Here is a 19618-nt window from a genome sequence, read left to right as displayed (position 1 = left end):
CACACTGTCTTACACGTCCATCTCTCCTACAGGGTGTGAACTCCCTGAAGGTCGATGTGCCTCTGGGGTTCCAGCGTTCACCGCTCAATAAACACAGAACAAAAGGAGGGGGGTGGGCAAACAACTCACTAATGCTTACTTTAGCAACTCTGCACTGTTGCAGCTTGACATCTGCTTCGTCCCATTCTTCCTCCAGTTCAAACCAGCCAATAGGATCATCCTCTCCAAGGTCATCAGATGAGCAACCAATCCTGTAAAGACAAGAGTATTCACAAAACATTTTCTCATTTCAAAACTTCTCAAGGGTCTAACAAATACAGTATTATCTAAGTGGCATGTAACTTGTATCTGTAGCCTGTCAATTAATAGTCAATTAATAGTCGAGAGCTGGATGTGGCACCTGGTACCCTGTGAACACATGAAACGATTAATATTGCCTTTCCATTGCTCAGTCTCCTTCTCCATGAACTGGGAACTACATCAACCCCAAACCTTAGTTCCCAAATCTGGGAACTAAGGAGAAAGTCTGCTTCTCTCGACAACTGGCTCATCTGAAGAACAAGACAGGAACTCGGGCATCTTGGATGAGATGTTCAGGAGTAAGGTACAATGCAACAGCTGGCATGTGCTTCTGGAAGGTATCAGAAAAGAGGCAGGCTTGTTTTTCTTTCCCTAGCTCTGGCTAACATGTTTATGAACAGCCTGAGGTTTGGGTCACTTGCCATAGCTGATGGGTAAAAGTGTGAGGGCTTTCAGATCCTGGAGCTCCAAAAAACAAAAACCTCAGCCTTCACAGGCCTCAGTATTTGTGTCTGTTTCTTAAGAAGTCCTTTCAGAAAAACAGTACAGCCTTGAGGCTGAAGAAATATCACTGTATGCCACTTCTTTTTAGAAGCTGGATAATTACATGCTACTCCCTCAGGAATTAAATAAATAAGAAGCGCCAGGCACGATGGCTCATGCCTGTAATCCCAGCACTTTGGGAGGTTGAGGAAGGTGGATCACTTGAGGTCACGAGTTTGAGACCAGCCTGGCCAACATGGTAAACCTCATTTCTACTAAATATACAAAACGTTAGCTGAGCACGGTGGTGCACACCTGTAATCCCAGCTACTCGGGAGGCCGAGGTGGGGAAATCACTTGAACCCAGGAGGCAGAAGTTGCAGTGAGCCAAGATTGTGCCATTGCACTCCGGCCTGGGTGACAAAGCGAGACTACATCTCAAAAAAAAAAAAAATGTAAAAATAAATAAATATACAAATAAATAAGGAGAAAAAGAGCAGTTTTGCAAATAGCATTCCTAAAACTTTACACTATTCGGTCTGTCATGCAGCCACCAGGCTGGCAACACGTCAGGATTCTGTATTGGTGAGACCACCAAAAAGGGGAAAGTATGGCAGGAAAACAATCCAGGGTAAGTTCTGTCACAGAGAAGACAAATGTCCCTTTTTTTTGAGATGGAGTCTTGCTCTGTCACCCAGGCTAGAGTGCAGTGGCGCAATCTCAGCTCACCGCAGTCTCCACCTTCAGAGTTCAAGCAATTCTCCTGCCTCAGCCTCCCAAATAGCTGGGGTTACAGGCGCCTGCTACCACGCCGGGCTAATTTGTTTGTATTTTTAGTAGAGACAGGGTTTCACCGTATTGGCGAGGCTGGTTTCAAACTCCTGACCTCAAGTGATCCGCCCGCACTGGCCTCCCAAAGTGCTGAGATTACAGGTGTGAGCCATCCAGCCTGGCAAAATGTCCCTTCTTCATGTAAGTCTTTCTTGGCATAAACCTTTCATGATATAGTTAACCCTAATGGGAAATGGTATTCTCTTAACCCAAAACCATGTCAATAAGTTTCATCAATAGCATAAGCTTGAAGATTTTTTAATCTACTCTTTGGGGGTGGTCAAGAACATCTTGGAGGCTGGGCGCAGTGGCTCATGCCTGTAATCCTAGCACTTTGGGAGGCTGAGGTGGGTGGATCACCTGAGGCCAGGGGTTCAAGACCAGCCTGGCCATCATGGTGAAACCCCATCTCTTAAAAAAAAAAAAAAAGAACATCTTGGACATAGGAGCCGGCAGGATGTCAGAGAACAGAGAGAAGCAATCTTCTTCCCTATACTGCACTGCATACTAGGCAAGATGGAGGAGAATAGAATACCTGTACTAGTCCTCTTACGTATGCAGAGCACCAAACTGCGGACCGTGGAGCGTGCTGACTGACCAACACCTGACCAGGAACACACGACCAAAAAAAAGGCAAAAAGAAAATGCATGCACATTAACATTCTGATTTCCACACTAGAGAGGGATTGGGAAATATGTAGGCCAACTAAATCAGGATTTAAGAGTCATCAGGCTGGAATCAGGAGCTAAAATCATTAAGGGAGTGGTGAATAGGCCTGTATTTAGGTTAAAAAAAAATCATGCTGTATAAGATGTAAAAGACCTTGTTTCACAGTAGGTTTAGGGCAAACAACCTATTTTAGTCTGTCCCAAGAGTAGGACACGGCTGCTTAAAACTCAGTGTCATCTCTTGCTATTATTTAGAAAAGCAGCATTTAAAAACGCATGCATGTGTTATGGAAGGGAGATCTGAGAGTGAAGGACGTTGTTTCAATTCATTAGAGGACTGAAATGAAGACCAACAAAGAAAAATTAAAAATGTGCGTTTCTTTTTTTTTTTTTTAAGACAGGGTTTCACCATGTTGGTCACGCCGGTCTTAAACTCCCGACCTCAGGTGATCTGCCCGCCTTGGCCTCCAAAGTGCTTGTATTACAGACGTGAGCCACCACACCCAGCCAAAAAAAATGTGCATTTCAACTGAACAAATTTGGATGACTGAAGTGTCTGATATTCGGTGAGTTTTCCAACCAAGAGTATTGCAGAGAGGCTCATCAAACCTTTGTCAGGAATGCTGCTAAAGGAATTGCGGCAAAAAGAGTGAATTATTCCTAGATCCTCATGATTTCAAGTGTGGTTCACAGACAGGTAGCATTAGCATCACCAGTGAGCCCGTTAGAAATCAAGGCCTCAGGCCCCACTCAGAACCCCTGAATCAGAATCTGCATTTTCACAAATTCCCTGGCTGACATGCATGCACACTGAAGCTCAAGCAGTACGGCAACAGATGCTATTAAAAGGCTTCTGTTAACACCAGCAATCCATTATTCCTGACATAACATAGTGTTAACGGGCATGTTCAGAGCATCAGCTCCTTGAGTTTTTTGTTGTTGTTTCTTTATTTTTTTCTTGCCTAAGCTCGAGTTTTAACTCACTAGTAGCAATAAGGGAGAAAACCTTCTCCAAGGGGGGCACCAGTGACTCATGTGGCCACATCCGACAGATCCACTTTTAGACTTTATCTTCTGACTTCTGGGTCACATCTGACAGCACTGCCCATTCCCTCCTCCTCAAACACTATTTCCCCTTGGCTTCATGAGGACACAGCTTTCCTTCATGAGGCCCTGGCTTTCCTGCTGCTTCTCTGGCTGCGTTTTCCTTATTGCCCCTTAAAGCCTGGTGTGTCTCATGTTGACCTAAGTTCTCTTCTCTTTCCATTCACATACTCTTGCAGAATAACCTCTTCTATTTCTACATTTTATTTTAATTAATTAATTAATTTATTTATTTTTGAGACAGGATCTCACTCTGTCACCAGGCAGGAGTGCAGTGGCATGAAGATAGCTCATTGCAGCCTCAATCTCCAGGGCTCAAGGGATCCTCCCACCTCAGCCTTCCCAGTAGCTGGGATTACAAGCACGTGCTACTACGCCCAGCTAATTTTTATATTTTTTAGAGACAGGGGTCTCACTATGTTGCCCAGGCTAGTCTCGACCTCCTGGGCTCGAAATCCACCTACCTTGGCCTACCAAAATGCTGGGATTACATGCATGAGCCACTGCCCTTGGCCTATTTTCTACATTTCAAATTATCGTTGAAATGTCTCTCATCAGCACAAACTTCTCTTCCAGGATCCTGACCTGTTTATCCAGTTGGCTACTCAACCTCAAACGTTTCTCAGAACTTCAAATTCATCAGAACGAAATCTGAGCTCATCATCTTCCCCACAGTCATGTTTTTCCCCAGCATAAGAAAGGAACTACCAATTTCCCCGCCTGCTAAAGCCAAAAGCCAGGACTCACTGCCGATGACGCTTTTTTCCCTCTCCTGCTCTACGTTCAGTCAGTTACCAGGTCCTAACGCTTTTCCCTTCTAGTGGTCTCCTGGGCCGCATCTCTCCATTGCTGCTGCTGCTCTAGCAGAGGCCACCCACACCTCTGGCTTCCTAGGCGGTGAGTGACAACCTCCTCCCAGCCCAGCTGCCTCCAGACTTGCTGTCCTGCAGTCCATACTACACACTATGTGATCCTGAACGTGCTTCTACAGCACACATTTGAGACCCTTGCTTTTCTGGAAATGCCTCAGCACATCCCTCACACGATGCTTTAAGGATAAAGTCTAAACCCTGAAACAGAGACCCTTCCCAGCTTTCCAGCTGCATCCCTCACCACCCTCCACGTCCAGGTATTCTCAGCAACGCGGGACCTGCCAGTTCCTTGAATGTGCCATGCTTCACCTCTGGGTCCATGAAGCTGCCCTCTCTGCGTACAACATTCTCCTGCCTCTTCCAGTGGCCATTCAACTCCAACTCATCCTTCATAAACAGCATAACACCACTTGCTCCAGAAAGCTGTCTCTGATCAGGGGAGCTGCTCTGCCCTTTCTACCTTACAGAGCATTCATAACATTGTTGATACTGTAAGTTTTCCTATCTGTCTTCTGAGCTCAACAGTAAGCTATATAAAGCAAGAACTGTGCCAATTTCCTCATTACAGTATCTTCAGCATCTAGCATCAGGCCTGGCATACAGTAGGTACTTAATGAATATTTTTGTTAAAAGGAGGAATGGAGAAGGGGAGCTGGGGCAATGGCTGAAGACCGCAGAGACCGCAGGCTATCTACAATTCAAGCATGGATCATTACTCAGCCACTGTGAAGATGTGTGCCCCTGGTCACAAAAGGGACTGAGTAACAGGCTATGAACAAATTAACATACATATCTTCACATATGCTGCTAGAAAGCAATGAACGCTCACAGCCACTGAGATGGATCAGTGGCACTTTTTCTATGAAGACAAGAAAGAACAGTTCACCAATAAGAGCATGAATACTTTCTGATTAACTACAAATATTTCTGTTCTGCTTCTTACCTGCTTTTTACGAACTGCCTAAGCTCCTGAAGCTTCCATTTGTCATATTTTGCAAATCTTTTGAAGTGTTCTTCTGCATAAAATTTATCAGAAGATGAGTTATAGGCAAATACCAACCCACACTGGGCACCAATGCCACCACGTCGAACCTGGAAACAGAGATTAGGATGAAGTCTATCAAACGGTTATAAAAGCTCTGGGGCCGTTTTGTTTCCAGCATGGTTAAATTCAAACAGGTTAAAGCAAAACCAAAACCAGACCAATGAGTAATACTTCATATATTAAGCCATGAAAAAATAAAAAAGCTGTTTCCCAAGAAATGCTCCTTAACTTTCTCAATCCTCATATTCTCACCATTTCAAAGGTTTACCAGCTATCCATCTTTGTGTCCCTGCCCTCTGCGACAGGCTTGACAAAGAGTCAAGAATCATTAAATGTTCAATGAGAAACCAATGACATGGGCAGCTATAGATCTGACTTGACTTAAAAAAAAAAAAAAAAGGTGCCGGGCGCGGTGGCTCACGCCTGTAATCCCAGCACTTTGGGAGGCTGAGGTGGGTGGATCACTTGAGGTCAGGAGTTCGAGACCAGCCTGGCCAACATGGTGAAACCCCATCTTTGAAAACAAAAAATAAAAATTAAAAAAAAAGGCAAACAGCAATGAAATGGCCTTCTGAAATGTAACACTACTATTTAAAAAGGTAACATTCAATAATAACTTAATTGTACAAGTACAAATAACTAAAGGAGTTGTAGCTGGATTGTTTATAACACAGACTAAATGGCTGAGGGAGTGGGTAGCTCTTCCCCATTCTCCACCATTATTTCACATTACATGCCTGTATCAAAACATCTCACGCACCCCACAAATACATGCACCTACTAATACCCACAAAAATTAAAAACAAAAAATGAAACAAAAAAATTAAAAACAATACAAAAGAAGGAACGTTGCTTAAAGAAGGTGGCACGAGAATTACCATAATTCTTATCTGTGTAACTTGGAAGGCAGATTCAGTTCCTGTAGAAAAAATAGTGCTTGCTCTGGTTTTTCCAGTCTCTGTAAGAAAACCTGAAAAAAGGAAAAACTCTAGTTAGGTAACTAAGTGATTTTTATAGCCCTAAGAACTAAGATCAACAGAAACAAACCATATCCTTTGAGGCAGGGGGGTAATTGGTCTATCTGATATCTTCATGAAAATTAGAGAAAAATGTCCTCTTTGGACAGAGGCAACCCCAATGATGAACGGTTAGGTAAGCAGAAACTGACCAGGTATTACTTCCTCAGGGCACAATCTCCTGCACCTCACAGGTAGCCCTGCTCTGAGGTAACAATAAGAAAATAAATGTTTATAAAACAAGCCAAAGAGACAAAAGACTGGACAATCATCTTCCTGAGCCACATCTACAACCATGGCTGACAGCTGACTGGGCTGATGAAGCCTAATGGCTTACAGCCTAAGAAAGGGATTAGTTAGCTTCTATGACACTTTGTCAGGAAAGTGTATGAAAGGCTTTGAAATGTGCAAAAGAAAAGGATCACTGGGTGTCCTGCCCAGTCACACTCTTTAGGTCATCTCTACCTTTTGTGGTCTCTAAGCTATTGCACAGTTCTGTAAGTTGTAGAATACTGGTAGTGATGCACATGATTCTTGTCCACAGAAATAAACACTGTGTTCTGTGGAAATGTTGCTGATCGTTTCCTATGGATACTGACCAATATCATATCTATTTGTAGATTCATTTTAGCATCCCTAGTAGTCTATATATATTTTATGAATTCTCCTTATAACGGTTTGTAACATCTTATTGGTTCCCTCTAATGAGGGAACAAACAAAACAAAAATTAATGAGCTAAACAGTCTGGGCCAGGCACGGTGGCTCATGCCTGTAATCCTAGCACTTTGGGAGGCTGAGGCCGGTGGATCACTTGAGCCTGGGAGTACAAAACTAGCCTGGGCAGCACGGTGAGACCCCATTTCTAACAACGACAACAACAAAAATCAAGCCGGGTGTGGTGGCTCACGCCTATAATTTCAGCACTTTGGGAAGCAGAGGCCGGTGGAGCACTTGAGGTCAGGAGTAAAGACCAACCTGGCTAATATGGTTAGAGAAAACAGGTGTGTGCCACCTGCTTTTAGTAGAGATCTCTACTAAAAACACAAAATTCGCTGGGTGTGGTGGCACACACCTGTAATCCCAGCTACTCAGGAGGATGAGGCAGGAGAATCGCTTGAACCCGGGAGGCGGAGGTTGCAGTGAGCCAAGATCGCACCATCGCACTCTGGCCAGCCTGGGCAGCAGAGTTAGACTCCGTCTCAGAAAAAAAAAAAAAAAATCAGCCGGGCATGGTAGTGCACACCTGCAATCCTAGCTACTTGGGATGCCGAGATGGGAGAATCACTTGAGCCTGGGAGGTGAGGGTTGCAGGGGGCTATCATCACACCACTACACTCCAGCCTGGGCGCTAACACTACCTCCTCCCAGCCCCACCCACTTTGGATGGCAGGTGCATCACAGCCGGCCATGGCCTTCAGTGTGGCTGGAGACGGGCACAGTGAAGAAAACGTTTCTGCAGAGGCTGAGCTGCTCAGGGAAGACCGTAGGGAAACAATCCTGTTTAAGCACCTACGGCTGCAGAGGAGCACGGAGGAGAGGAGGTGCAGTTGGGAAAAGCGTATTCTCCCAGGGTCTGGACTCCATGAGTGCTGAGAATGGATACAGGAAACAGGACAGAGAAGAGGCAACCACTGAGAGTATGTGAGGACCCGGTGCTGGAAGGAAAGCTGAAGAGAGCCAGTCACAAAGCAGCAAGGCCGGTCCCTTCAATGTCTGATCATTGCTGAACATTCTACCTCCTCTAGCGAATCAGCAAGATTCAAAGCAATCCAGTGAGAAGAAAAGGGACACAGCAGGACAGTAATGAGGCCAACAAGATGGATGAGAAAGAGACTCACAGACACCCCCAAGATAACAGAGCCTCCAGCAAAGTTGAAAAGCACATCAGCAATTATTATGTGGACATTAGCCTTCCTCCAGACACTCAAATACAGATCAGCTGTATCTGGTAATACCCTTCTTTGTTTTGTTTTTTTGAAACAAGAGTCTCACTCTGCCACCCAGGCTGGAGGGCAGGGGTGCAATCTCGGCTCACTGCAACCTCCACCTCCTGGGTTCAAGCTATTCTCATGCCTCAGCCTCTCAAGCAGCTGGGATTACAGGTGCCCTGCCACCACTACCGGCTAACTTTTGTAGTTTTTTATTGGAGATGGGGTTTCACCATGTTGACCAGGCTGGTCTTAAACTCCTAAATGCTGGGATGAGAGGCATGAGCCACCGCGCCCGGCCTGGAGACACCCCTCTTAAAGGATGTTTTCAGTAGTAGAGTGCAACTGATCCGCTGAGTTTCCTACTACCTGAAGATAAAACAATGGAAAGACAACTGGAACTGAAAAAAAACGATTAAAAAAACAACGGTAACTTTTTATATTCCAAGAGAAAGGATCCTTGCTTTTCAAAACTTCAGCCTCTCAAATACTTCTAAGTTGTTATAGGTCATTGACACCTAGGCAGATTACAACTAAACCACACAAGCTGTTCCAGAACCACGGCCAACAGAAAAACAACCTAAAGTTGAAGACTGTACACCTCCAACATTTCAAAGCCCAGTGTGCTTTCACACAGCTGACTACTGTCTACTGGGCTCACTCGAAACAGACCCCCCACTCACCATCCCTAGTCCACGGTTCAACAAGGAGGTTTTCAGGTCCAGACTTCTCTTCTTTGCCTTTGACATCACATGCCTGAAGAGTCAACTGGAGAGGTTTACCTGACCAAAGAAAAGAAAGAGCGAGCCTTAAGTGAACACGTGAAGAACTGAAAACTAGCAGGCCTATCTGTGGAAATAGTCCTGTGGCTACCAGGACTGCTAACTAAAAATCTCCCTGTGTAAAAGCTGAAACAGAGCGGTCACCTTAGACAAAGGCTGGCACCCTCCCTCTGTGCTTTCCTGAAAGAGACAAAGTACAGCTCATGTCCCTGAGTGATTCCAGAGACAGCGTTCTAAAACGGCCATTGTTCTGGAAAAGGACATCACAAGATACAGGTTGATAACACAGATTAAACACATTGGGGCAGGGGGTGATTCCTAAAATACTGTTTTGGAGTCAATAATTAACTTTATTGCAACTGCATTTAAATATATATATATTTAGATCTTGTTTATTTAAATAATCTCTTCAAGCAAAATTTCATTTTAAGAATGAGAAAAAACTTTTTCAGAACACTTGGCTTTGGCAAAAAAATACCTATATTTATATATATATATATAAATCATCTTTTGCTATGATGATCTGAAATGTTTTCCTTTTGTTTTAGTAATATAATGAATACCCGTTCACCTCTGATATGACCTAGAACTAGAACATGACCCCTAGGCATACCTTCCTATCCACTGCTCCTTGCCTGAATAACCATTCATCTGAATTCCATTCAGCTTCCAGACACTACCTGCTATACCTCCCATCCAGCCATGCCTACTCTGGACTGTTCACCAGCGTCAGCCCCCACTACCCAAAAAAAAGACCTTTCAAAATTTAGGGGAGAAACTAGATTTACAGGACATTAATTGTCTAACTTTAAAATTTCAAGAGGCAAAAGAAAAAAAAATTAAATAGGCTGGGCATTGTGGCTCATGCCTATAATCCCAGCATTTTGGGAGGCTGAGGTGGGAGAACTACTTGAGTCCAGGAGTTTGAGACCACCCTAGCCAACACATGGAGAGCTCATTTCCACAAAATTTTTTAAAAATTAGCTAGGCATGGTGGCACATGCCTATAGTCCCAGCTACTCAGGAGGCTGAGGCGAGAGGATCACTTGAACCTGGAAGGTGGAGGTTGCAGTGGGCTGAGATTATGCCACTGCACTCCAACCTGGGTGACAGAGTGGGACCCTGTCTCAAACAAACAAACAAAAATAAAAACATAAGTCATTAAGTCATTCATATTAAGACAATGGTACAAACATCATGGCAGAGGCCAGGTGTGGTGGCTCACACCCGTAGTCCCAGCATTTTAAGAGGCCAAGGTGGGAGGATTGCTTCAGCCTAGGAGTTCAAGACCAGCCTGGGCAACATAGTGAAACCCCATCTCTACAAAAGAATGTTAAAAATTAACCAGTTATGGTGGCATGCACCTGTAGTCCAAGTACTTGGGAGAGTGATGCAGGAGAATCGCTGGAACCTGGGAAGTCAAGGCTGCAGTGAGCCGTGATCATGCCACTGCACTCCGGTCTGTGCAACAGTGCAAGACTCTCAAAAAAAAAAAAAAAAAAAAAGGCAGAAATATCACAGTAATATTGTGCAAAGATGAGACCTAATACCATACATTGTGGAGTCCAAGAAGGTTGTGCTCGCAGGAGGAAGTGTTGTACTACTGTCCTCTGGGAGTAACTTTATGGGCTCCTGTGTTGAGAAGGATTACAAGGCCCCATTCTGGCTTAGTAGAAATGTGCTCATATGAATTACTGCTAGGCCCAGGAGGGGAAAGCAGTGGCAGACACGTGTGCAAATCCTTCAGAGCAGCTATGATGGGAATGCAGAGGGATGCATCTAAGACAAAGATCCCTTTGCACCATACCGTTGCCACTTCCTCCCTCTGACAGATAAGAACTACTCCCACCCTGCTGGCCTACATCATGAGATACTTTGGTACTTCACCAAAGATGGCTGTGTTCAAACGGCCACCAGATCTGAATAATTTTGCAAGCAGACGGTGGAGTACAGCCCTGTGGACACTCAAGCGCCCTCTTCTGGTGATACTGTCATAACATAAATGAACCAAAATCCCCCTTCTCCCTGCCAATCCTAGTAAGGTCCAATACTCAGAGGATACATTCATCCAGGAATCATGGTACAACTACAACAACCCAAAGAGATGAGAAGGTACCAGGAGGTCACATGGTGAAGAACAGCTTTACGGTGTGTCCACTGTTGGCACTTCTGTCACCCCCATGTTTTACCATATTTACCGTATTTGAGGAGCAGGTTCTGTCTGACTGACGCCATGGACAAGAGGAGGGATGAGGCATCGTACTGTGTGTCCAGATGGTCAGTGATGGTGCACAGAGAGCTCATCACTTTGGCAACACTTCCTCTTGCGAGCGCAAAAGCCAGAAGAGTCAGTTCTACCTCTGGGGTAGAACAGCAGCTGTAAAGAAAGAGCAACAACATTTCACTTAACATGAAAAAATCCAGGTCGCTCAAACCCCACGTAAAAAGTGATCACCACAAGTAACATTAACCTGCCATATGCCCTCTACAGGTTTATCAGAAATATTTTTCAAAATCCTTAAGATAACCTAAGGAAAGACTAAATCAATCCAGAGAACCAGGGAGTGAATGCCTTACTTCTATAACTTTGAATCTTTAAATATTACATAATACTAATAAGCCAAAATAAATGAGCTACTGTAATAAGCCTCTGCTGTTAAGAAGCCATGGGTAACGAGTTGGTTTAGCTAGAGAGCTGAGGGTTTATGCTTGAAGCACCAAAAATTTATTTTAGATCTACTCTGAATCACACTTACATGCCTTTCATTTCAACACATTACACTGAAACGTTAAAAATTGTCTAGATGGCTCAGGGACTGGTTTGTCATCTAATGCAGTAATGTCCTCAGGGCTCACTGAGGTAGAAGTGTCCCCACACAAACTGGTCCCTACTATCAAGCTATCCAGGCACCCTTTCCCAGTTCTATAGGTAACCAGGCTCCCTGGACCTGTGTGTGAAGGTCAGCAGGTTCTGAGTGAGGACCACAGGCTAGACACAGCAGTGAACTGGGAGACTATGCCACTTGGACTTTGAGACATCTGTCCTGTCAGAATCACAGGACTACTCCCCCTGGGCCCTGCAACACCGCCCCCGGCCCCAATTCTTCAGGTCAGGTCATGTTGCTAAATAACAGACTTTGGATGAGCGAACCATTATGTCACTTCCTCTTTAGCTGCTAAAAAGCAACCATTTTTAGTGGCAATCTTTAAAAGATTAACATATATACATGTATATTATGTATATATACACATATATACACATATATACATATATATGTATATATGTTAATCTTTTACATATATATATATTATATATATTTGTTGTTGTTGTTAGAAAAACTCAGCAAAATGAAATTCCTGTTTATTTTTGGACAATATTGTTTCACATACACATCAAACAGGCCAAAAAAAATAAATAGCAACTTCATAGACAAAAAAGGAAAAAAGGAAACCTTTTCATCTTTGGCCTTTTCAACCATCTCATCCAAACCAACTACAGTACAGCTAAGTACATACACAAAAAAGGTACTGGAATGCTCAGAATACGATTGTTTTTCTGTTGTCATTTTCGCTTTTCTTTACAAGGTTTTTTTCTCCTTTGGGGTTATAATGAAATGGTCATACCACAAGTAAAGTCAGAAGTAGGACACAGAACGCTCCGAAAGCTGGTTTGGTCATTTGAGATCATGAAAAATGGTTGACCCTAACAATATGTACAAAAATGTAAAATGTAAATAAAAAATACAAACAAATTTCCGTTTTCAAGTACTTTTAAGAAAAAAAGCAGGGCCTTGGAAGTTTTGGTGCTTTCTTCCTCCCCTGCTGCAAATTCTCACGGTTTGGGCTGGGTAGTGGAGAGCGCGGTGGGTCATCTGCGGGTGGCGCTGCCCGTGGTGGGCGGGCCTCTCTACTTGAAGGCAACCACGTTTAGATTCTGAGATGGGAAGTCGGGGTGAGGAGGTCACGGCAGCTTTTTTTTTTTTTTTTTTTAGTTTAAGTTTTCCTTTTTTGCTGTCTAGTCATCCTCGTCAGTCTTCTGCTTCTTGGTATCCACATAGTCATCCTCAGCATCTGCAGCTGCCCACTCGCCCGTAGCAGACTCAGCCTCCCATCTTCATCTCCATCCTCCTCCTCACCATCACTTTCTTCCTCCTCCTCTTCCTCCCCACCTTCTTCTTCATCTACCTCATTGTCAGCCTCCTGCTCCCCATTTTCCTCATTAGCATTCCCGTTAGCAGGGGCATCTCTTCCATTTTCCACCTCCTCCACAACTTCCTTCTTCTCCTTCAAGTCCTTGGTGGTGATTTTGGAGCTGATGTCTACGGCTGCGTCTGACATGGCGGGGCACGCCGGTGATCCAATGCAAGGGATTAAAAAGAAGGCGAGTCAGGGACTCTGGTGATAAAGCTGCCGGAGTCCGCAGCAGGGAAGGAGGCGCCTGGCTGAGGCGGCTGCAGTGAGCAAGGAGCCAGGCGAGGAACAATGCAAAGATGGCTTTTCAGAGCAGCCAGTCAACATTTTTTTTTTTTTTTTTTTTTGAGACGGAGTTTCTCTCTTGTTACCCAGGCTGGAGTGCAATGGTGCAATCTCGGCTCACCGCAACCTCCGCCTCCTGGGTTCAGGCAATTCTCCTGCCTCAGCCTCCTGAGTAGCTGGGATTACAGGCACGCGCCACCATGCCCAGCTAATGTTTTGTATTTTTAGTAGAGACGGGGTTTCACCATGTTGACCAGGATGGTCTCGATCTCTTGACCTCGTGATCCACCCGCCTCGGCCTCCCAAAGTGCTGGGATTACAGGCGTGAGCCACCGCGCCCGGCCAACATTATTTTTTAAAGACTTAACAAGCATATATGCCCTCCATTCCTCACAGAGTTTACCTTCATCAACCTTCATTTTACCTAGTAATCCTTATGAGGAAACTGTCCACTTCTTCCAGCACATTGGGTGACAGGAAAGTTGAGAAATCTGTAGATCCTGGTGAGAGAGAAAGTGGAGGCATGTGCTGCAGTGCCTTCCTAGAAGAGCAAAATGTAAAATCAGACAAAACCAGAATAATAGGCAGAAAATAAGCAGTGACAAGCTTGTTTTGACTAATCCCTCATAAACAGCCAGTGTTCCCAAAGAGGAGCTGGCACACAATATTAACTAGGCCTCCTTTTTTATTTGAGACGGCATCTTGCTCTTGTTGCCCAGGCTGAAGTGTAATGGTGCAACCTTGGCTCACTGCAACCTCCGCCTCCTGGGTTCAAGCAATTCTCCTGCCTCAGCCTCCCAAGTAGCTGGGATTACAGGTGCTCGTCACCATGCCCAGCTAATTATTTTGTATTTTTAGTAGAGATAGGGTTTCACTATCTCGGCCAGGCTGGTCTTAAACTCCTGACCTCATGATCCACCCGCCTCAGCCTCCCAAAGTGGTGGGATTACAGGCATGAGCCACTGCACCCAGCCTAAAGTAGCCCTTTTTACCCAGAGTCACGGTGCTAAGTAGTCTAATAGGGTTTTGTCTTTCTCTTTCTCTCTCTCTCTTTACCTATCTTTCTGTTTTTCTTTCTTTTTGGAAGTTCTGCTTCCCTCTGTTGAATAAAGCTCATTCGACTCTCTGGAATCCAGCTTTCACGTTAAGTATTGTTAAAAAAAACTGACCCAAGAGGCAGAGCAACTTGTGGATCAGTAGAAAATTTATTTTATAATTTGTTTAGCAGCAATAGGGTAAAAAAAGAAAAGAAAATTTTCTACCTGCAATCTTAAGACCTATGGGATCTACGGTATCTAAAGGTGATCATGAATTTTGTTTTCTCCTGAACAGATCAGCATGCCACCATCTCCACTCCTGCATGTTTCTTGGCCTTTCTGCCTTAACGTCTGTTTCAATGGTTTCTCTTTTCTTGTCTTTGCTTCACCGTTTATCTTTCTGAATCCCCCAATAGCTTTATCTCTGCTAGATTAGCAGTCATCAAAAATTTATGCAACACATGATTTCTGAGTCCTACGGTGTGCCAGCAACTGTGCTAGGTAAGTGAGTGTGCCATGAAAATTTCAAGGTATTCTGTGAATGTATCAAAATAACTCAAAATTCTACAACTGACAGTTGCTTCATGATAATGGTAATGAAAAATCCTGAAACAATTTCATTTCTACATTTTAAAATAGACACAATAGAGCAAAACTAACACAGTGTCAGCTCGCACTCTGCCCTAGTTTCTGTTCCTGTCTACACAATGAGTCATTTTTGGGTTGCACAAACGTGGCAGCTACATGTAGATGCAGCTGATCAGTGAGGTCTAATGCACACAAGTAGCATGCAATCATTTCCTGAATTTATTTCCCCTGACACAGGCAAACACTTCTGTCCCAAAATATTCTTTCCTTACCTATTTTTCCTCATTGATATTTTTTCCAATAAATCTTTAATTTTAAAATAGATTTAGATCACTGATCTTAAAAAGGCAGGAGTGCATGAAAATATCATTGCAGATAAACTAGTAAAACTGATCAGGGTCATAAACTTTAAAATATGTCCATTCTTCCAGCTGGGCGTGGTGGCTCACACCCATAATCTCAGCACTTTGGGGGGCTGAGGTAGGCAGATCACGAGGTCAGGAGTTTGAGACCAGCCCAGCCAACATGGTAAAACCCCATCTGTACTAAAAATACAAAAATTAGCCGGTGTGGTGGCGTGCACCTGTAGTCCCAGCTACTTGGGAGGCTGAGGCAGAGGAATCCCTTGAACCCGGGAGGCAGAGGTTGCAGTCAAGCAAGATCACTCCACTGCACTCCAGTCTGGGTGACAGAGTGAGACTCTTGTCTCAAAAAAAAAAAAAAGAAATGTCCATTCTTTAACCACTTGGCACATGTACCAAAAAATAATGCAGAAACCTCTTCCTTTTCCTGAAAATCCAGTCCATAAGATGGGGCTGTGCAACACGGGGATTTGTATGTGTTGGGGAGAAAGGGGAGGAGTCGTGGTGACCTACAGTGAGGTTTCAGAGGCTGAGCCGGGTAAGAAAGGTATCTTCACAAAGGTACAGCCTGGTATGCAATGCAGGCACCAAGTGGGGCAAGAAGGGTGGCCTTGCACAGGGTACAGTACTCAGGGAAGATAAGAAAGGCATCTGTGCAAGGGTGGCCACAGCAGCAGCCCTGCAAAAGATGCTGGAGCAGGAATGGGACAGGGAGGGTGTCCACGCAAGGGCAGGGGCAATGGGACACTGGTTGCATAGCGGTGGACTGCCTATGTACGGAAATATATCAAGTATGATGGGAAGCAAGTTTCTTAAAATCAGAGAAGGGACTCACAAATACACAAATAGGCTGAGCGCGGTGGCTCACGCCTATAATCCCAGCACTTTGGTTGGTCGAGGCAGGTGGGTCTCCACCTAAAGAGCCCCTGATTCAGAAAAATGGCTGATTCCAGGACTAATGCAGGGAACATTCAAGATAAGCCTGGAATATCCTGCGTCAGAACATATGGAAGTATTCCAAGAATGAGACATGTCAAAAGGACACACAAGCCAGACTGAAGGGTTTGCCACCAGCCAAGTCCAGGATAATATAAGCACCAAAACTGTGGCTGATTATAATCTACATATAAAATAGGAATCCACTAATACAAAGCTTTGATGAGGAATGAGATATTTACATAGTCTCAAAGTACCTCCTTCAATGCATTTATTAATTACGAAGTGAAAATAATTATTTTACAATGGAAAAGCCTGGCAAAAACCATGTTAATCAAGTGATCAAGGTTGACATGACTGCACTAGAATTCGGACTGTCTGAAGCTGTGTGCCACCCGATGGGATGCAATGAAAGCAAAGCATCACATCTAGGATATTCCTGCTAGAGATACATATGAAACCTAAATCTAATCACAATGAAACATCAAATAAACCAGAACTGAAGGACACTCTTCAAAATAACTGATTTGTCATTTTGAAAAGTATCAGGGTCATGAAAGTCAAGGAAATACTAAGGAATTGTTCCAGAATGAAGGACACTAAAGAGATATGACAGTGAAATGCAGAGTATTTCATCGGATCCTTTTGCTGTAAGGGGTGTGACTGGGGCAACCTGCAAAACTTAAAGGGAGTCTGAAGACGGTAGCAACCCACACCAAGGTTAATTTCCTGATTTCGATGGTTGTCAGTGAACGTTCTTGTTTATAGATAAAACACACTAAAGCATGCAGGGACACGGGGCGCAGGTTGGCAAATTACTCTCAAATGACTGAGGAAGAAATAAAAATTCTTCATTAAATGTATACGTGCAATGTTTCCCTAAGTATGAAATAATTTAGAGAAATTATCCATGTTAAAAGAGGAAGAAAGAATGAGGTATGGGCAACTATTACCCTTCAGAACTAGCATTGCAGCAATGTTATTTGCTAAACAGTTTTACTCAATAGTGCTAACAAATCTCAAAAGATGTCTAGAGAGCAAAACACTAGCGATCTCTTTTTGGCTGACACTCTCACAGCCTGCACTACAGGTGCCTATTATCAGTTACTGAATCTGCACAATACTAGTATTTCAGTGCTGCTGTACCTGGTTGTATTTGTCTTAGACGTTCGTACTTGGTCTTTTTGCCCTCATTTTTTTTTTTTTTTTGAGACAGAGTCTTCTTCTGTCACCCAGGCTGGAGTGCAATGGTGCGATCTCGGCTTACTGCAACCTCCACCTCTTGGCTTCAAGTGATTTTCATCATGCCTCAGTCTCTCAAGTAGCTGGGATTACAGATGCGCGCCACCATGTCCCGCTAATTTTTGTATTTTTTAACAGAGATGGGTTTTCACCATGTTGGCCAGGCTGGTCTTGAACTCCTAGCCTCAAGTGATCTGCCTGCCTCGGCTTCCCATAGTACTGAGATTACAGGTATGAGCCACCATGCCTGGCCTCTAGATCATTTTATAAGAGAAAAATTTCAAAAGGATTCTACATTTCAAAATAAATTATTTTAGTACCCCTGAAAAGATTTCACTCATTAGCTGAGAGAGCCCTCAACTTGGATATCCAAAGACAAAGATTCAAACTCATCCATTATTGCCTGGTCATGTGACTTTAGGAAAGGTCACAACATCTGCATCTATAAAAGGGTAATTTTCACAGGTACATTTCAGTGTCAGTAGGTAAAATAATAGACAGCATCTGAAAGCGTTTTATCCAACATCGAATCCTATATAAACATGAGCAATTATTTCCCAATGGACAAGGAAGAGGGACAGCATAAATGACCTTCTCACAAGACTGGTCCACTTAGACAGCTGAAGAAGAACACTATAGAACTGTATGAGGAGGAGCAGGAAGGTGGAAGGGACACTTTTTCAGTCTGTAAAGTGAGAATGTCAATCAAAGAGAGAAGCAGTGCAGAGCCGAGAGGCACGAACAGGAAACACTAGTGCACCTGCGGCCGAGCTGACTGAGCCACAATGGTCAATGATGGAAGGCTGCTCAGTGATAATCCCTACAGAATGAGGGGAGAATGACAGCATGCCATGTTGAAGGGCTGGAAAACAGAGAGAATGACTTACTGAGTATTGTGCAGCACTGTCTGGACAAAGGCGGGATTTGTCTCCATAGAAGCCGTCACCAGAGATGTCAGCAGAGACCAATACCATATTGCAGAAGCATCTGAGACTGAGACCCCAGACTTCTTAACTCTCTGAAAGCCAACAGCCCTGAGACCATGAATTCTAGTGTCGCAGCCATCGCTAAGACAACGCTTTATGTTAATCTGGACATCTGTTGAGCACAAACAAAAAATTCAGTATTGGATTAACTTCTTTAGTTAGGCAAATGCTAGGCTCCCAACTAATAGCAAAATAGTAACAGACATTTTGAAAAGAAAATGCTGAAGGTGTATTTTGATGACAGAAATAAATAGCACGTGCAATGGAACTAGTATATAACAAATTTGGCAAAGAGCATTGGCAAATCTAAGAAATCATAAGAATAATGTATGAAATTAAGGGTGGCTTAAGTCTTTACAACAAAACTTCTCAGGAACTTAGGAGTCTTGAAAATTACAAAAAGAACACTTTAAAACAAGCCTGACTGAAATACATGGTAAGAACATTTCTAGAATTCTTCCTAGGGCTCTGAAATTTGGATTAAGTTATAGAACAGTAGCTGGCTTATAAGCAACTGTGAGAATTTATTTTTAATAATCAAATCCAAATAGATGATACAGACATGACTCAGTTTTAAGAGATGTCACAATTTCTTATTTGGGTTGGAGGAGAGAAGGTAAGAAGTTAAAAAGGACGCAACTTAGAGAAAAGATCACAATATAAGACAGGAAGCATCTAATCCACAAACCTAACTACTTATTTGCCTAGGGGTGAGACACAAAGACTCTATCTCCCTAGGCCTCAGTTCCTTTGAGCAAAGATACTTCTTTTGGCCCAGGAAAGCATTGGAAGAAATGAGATAAAACATGAAGCATTCCGGTTCCCTAAATGAAATAAGTCTGGAAAGAAATCACAGACTTGTGATTATTTCTAAAATGCTATGTGTAAAGCAAGGTTATAATGGCATAAAATTGGAAACAACCTAAATGTCCAAGAATAAGGGGTGGGTTCAAATTATGG

General features: G+C 43.6%; 1 protein-coding gene and 1 pseudogene across 3 annotated transcripts in view; both read right to left on the bottom strand.

The window, feature by feature from the left end:
- The window catches only part of ZZEF1 (zinc finger ZZ-type and EF-hand domain containing 1), a 132671-nt gene that overhangs the window by 80793 nt on the left and 32260 nt on the right, over positions 1-19618 (bottom strand). For both annotated transcript variants that reach the window (XM_017512181.2, XM_037732700.1), the window contains exons 6-12: positions 18560-18770; positions 13932-14048; positions 11230-11408; positions 8933-9031; positions 6183-6274; positions 5203-5351; positions 140-251 (exon numbers count right to left, since the gene is read on the bottom strand). In XM_017512181.2, the coding sequence (XP_017367670.1) occupies positions 140-251; positions 5203-5351; positions 6183-6274; positions 8933-9031; positions 11230-11408; positions 13932-14048; positions 18560-18770 (959 nt within the window). The remainder of the gene's footprint in view (positions 1-139; positions 252-5202; positions 5352-6182; positions 6275-8932; positions 9032-11229; positions 11409-13931; positions 14049-18559; positions 18771-19618) is intronic.
- Positions 12990-13538, bottom strand: LOC108291734 (annotated as a pseudogene). Its single transcript, XR_001820027.2, has one exon. The product of XR_001820027.2 is annotated as a prothymosin alpha-like (transcript).

This window comes from Cebus imitator, unplaced genomic scaffold (assembly GCF_001604975.1).
Source record: "Cebus imitator isolate Cc_AM_T3 unplaced genomic scaffold, Cebus_imitator-1.0 Scaffold464, whole genome shotgun sequence".
NCBI lineage: Eukaryota > Metazoa > Chordata > Mammalia > Primates > Cebidae > Cebus > Cebus imitator.
Note: the sequence above shows the minus strand (reverse complement) of the source record. Positions and strands in the feature narration are given on the sequence as shown.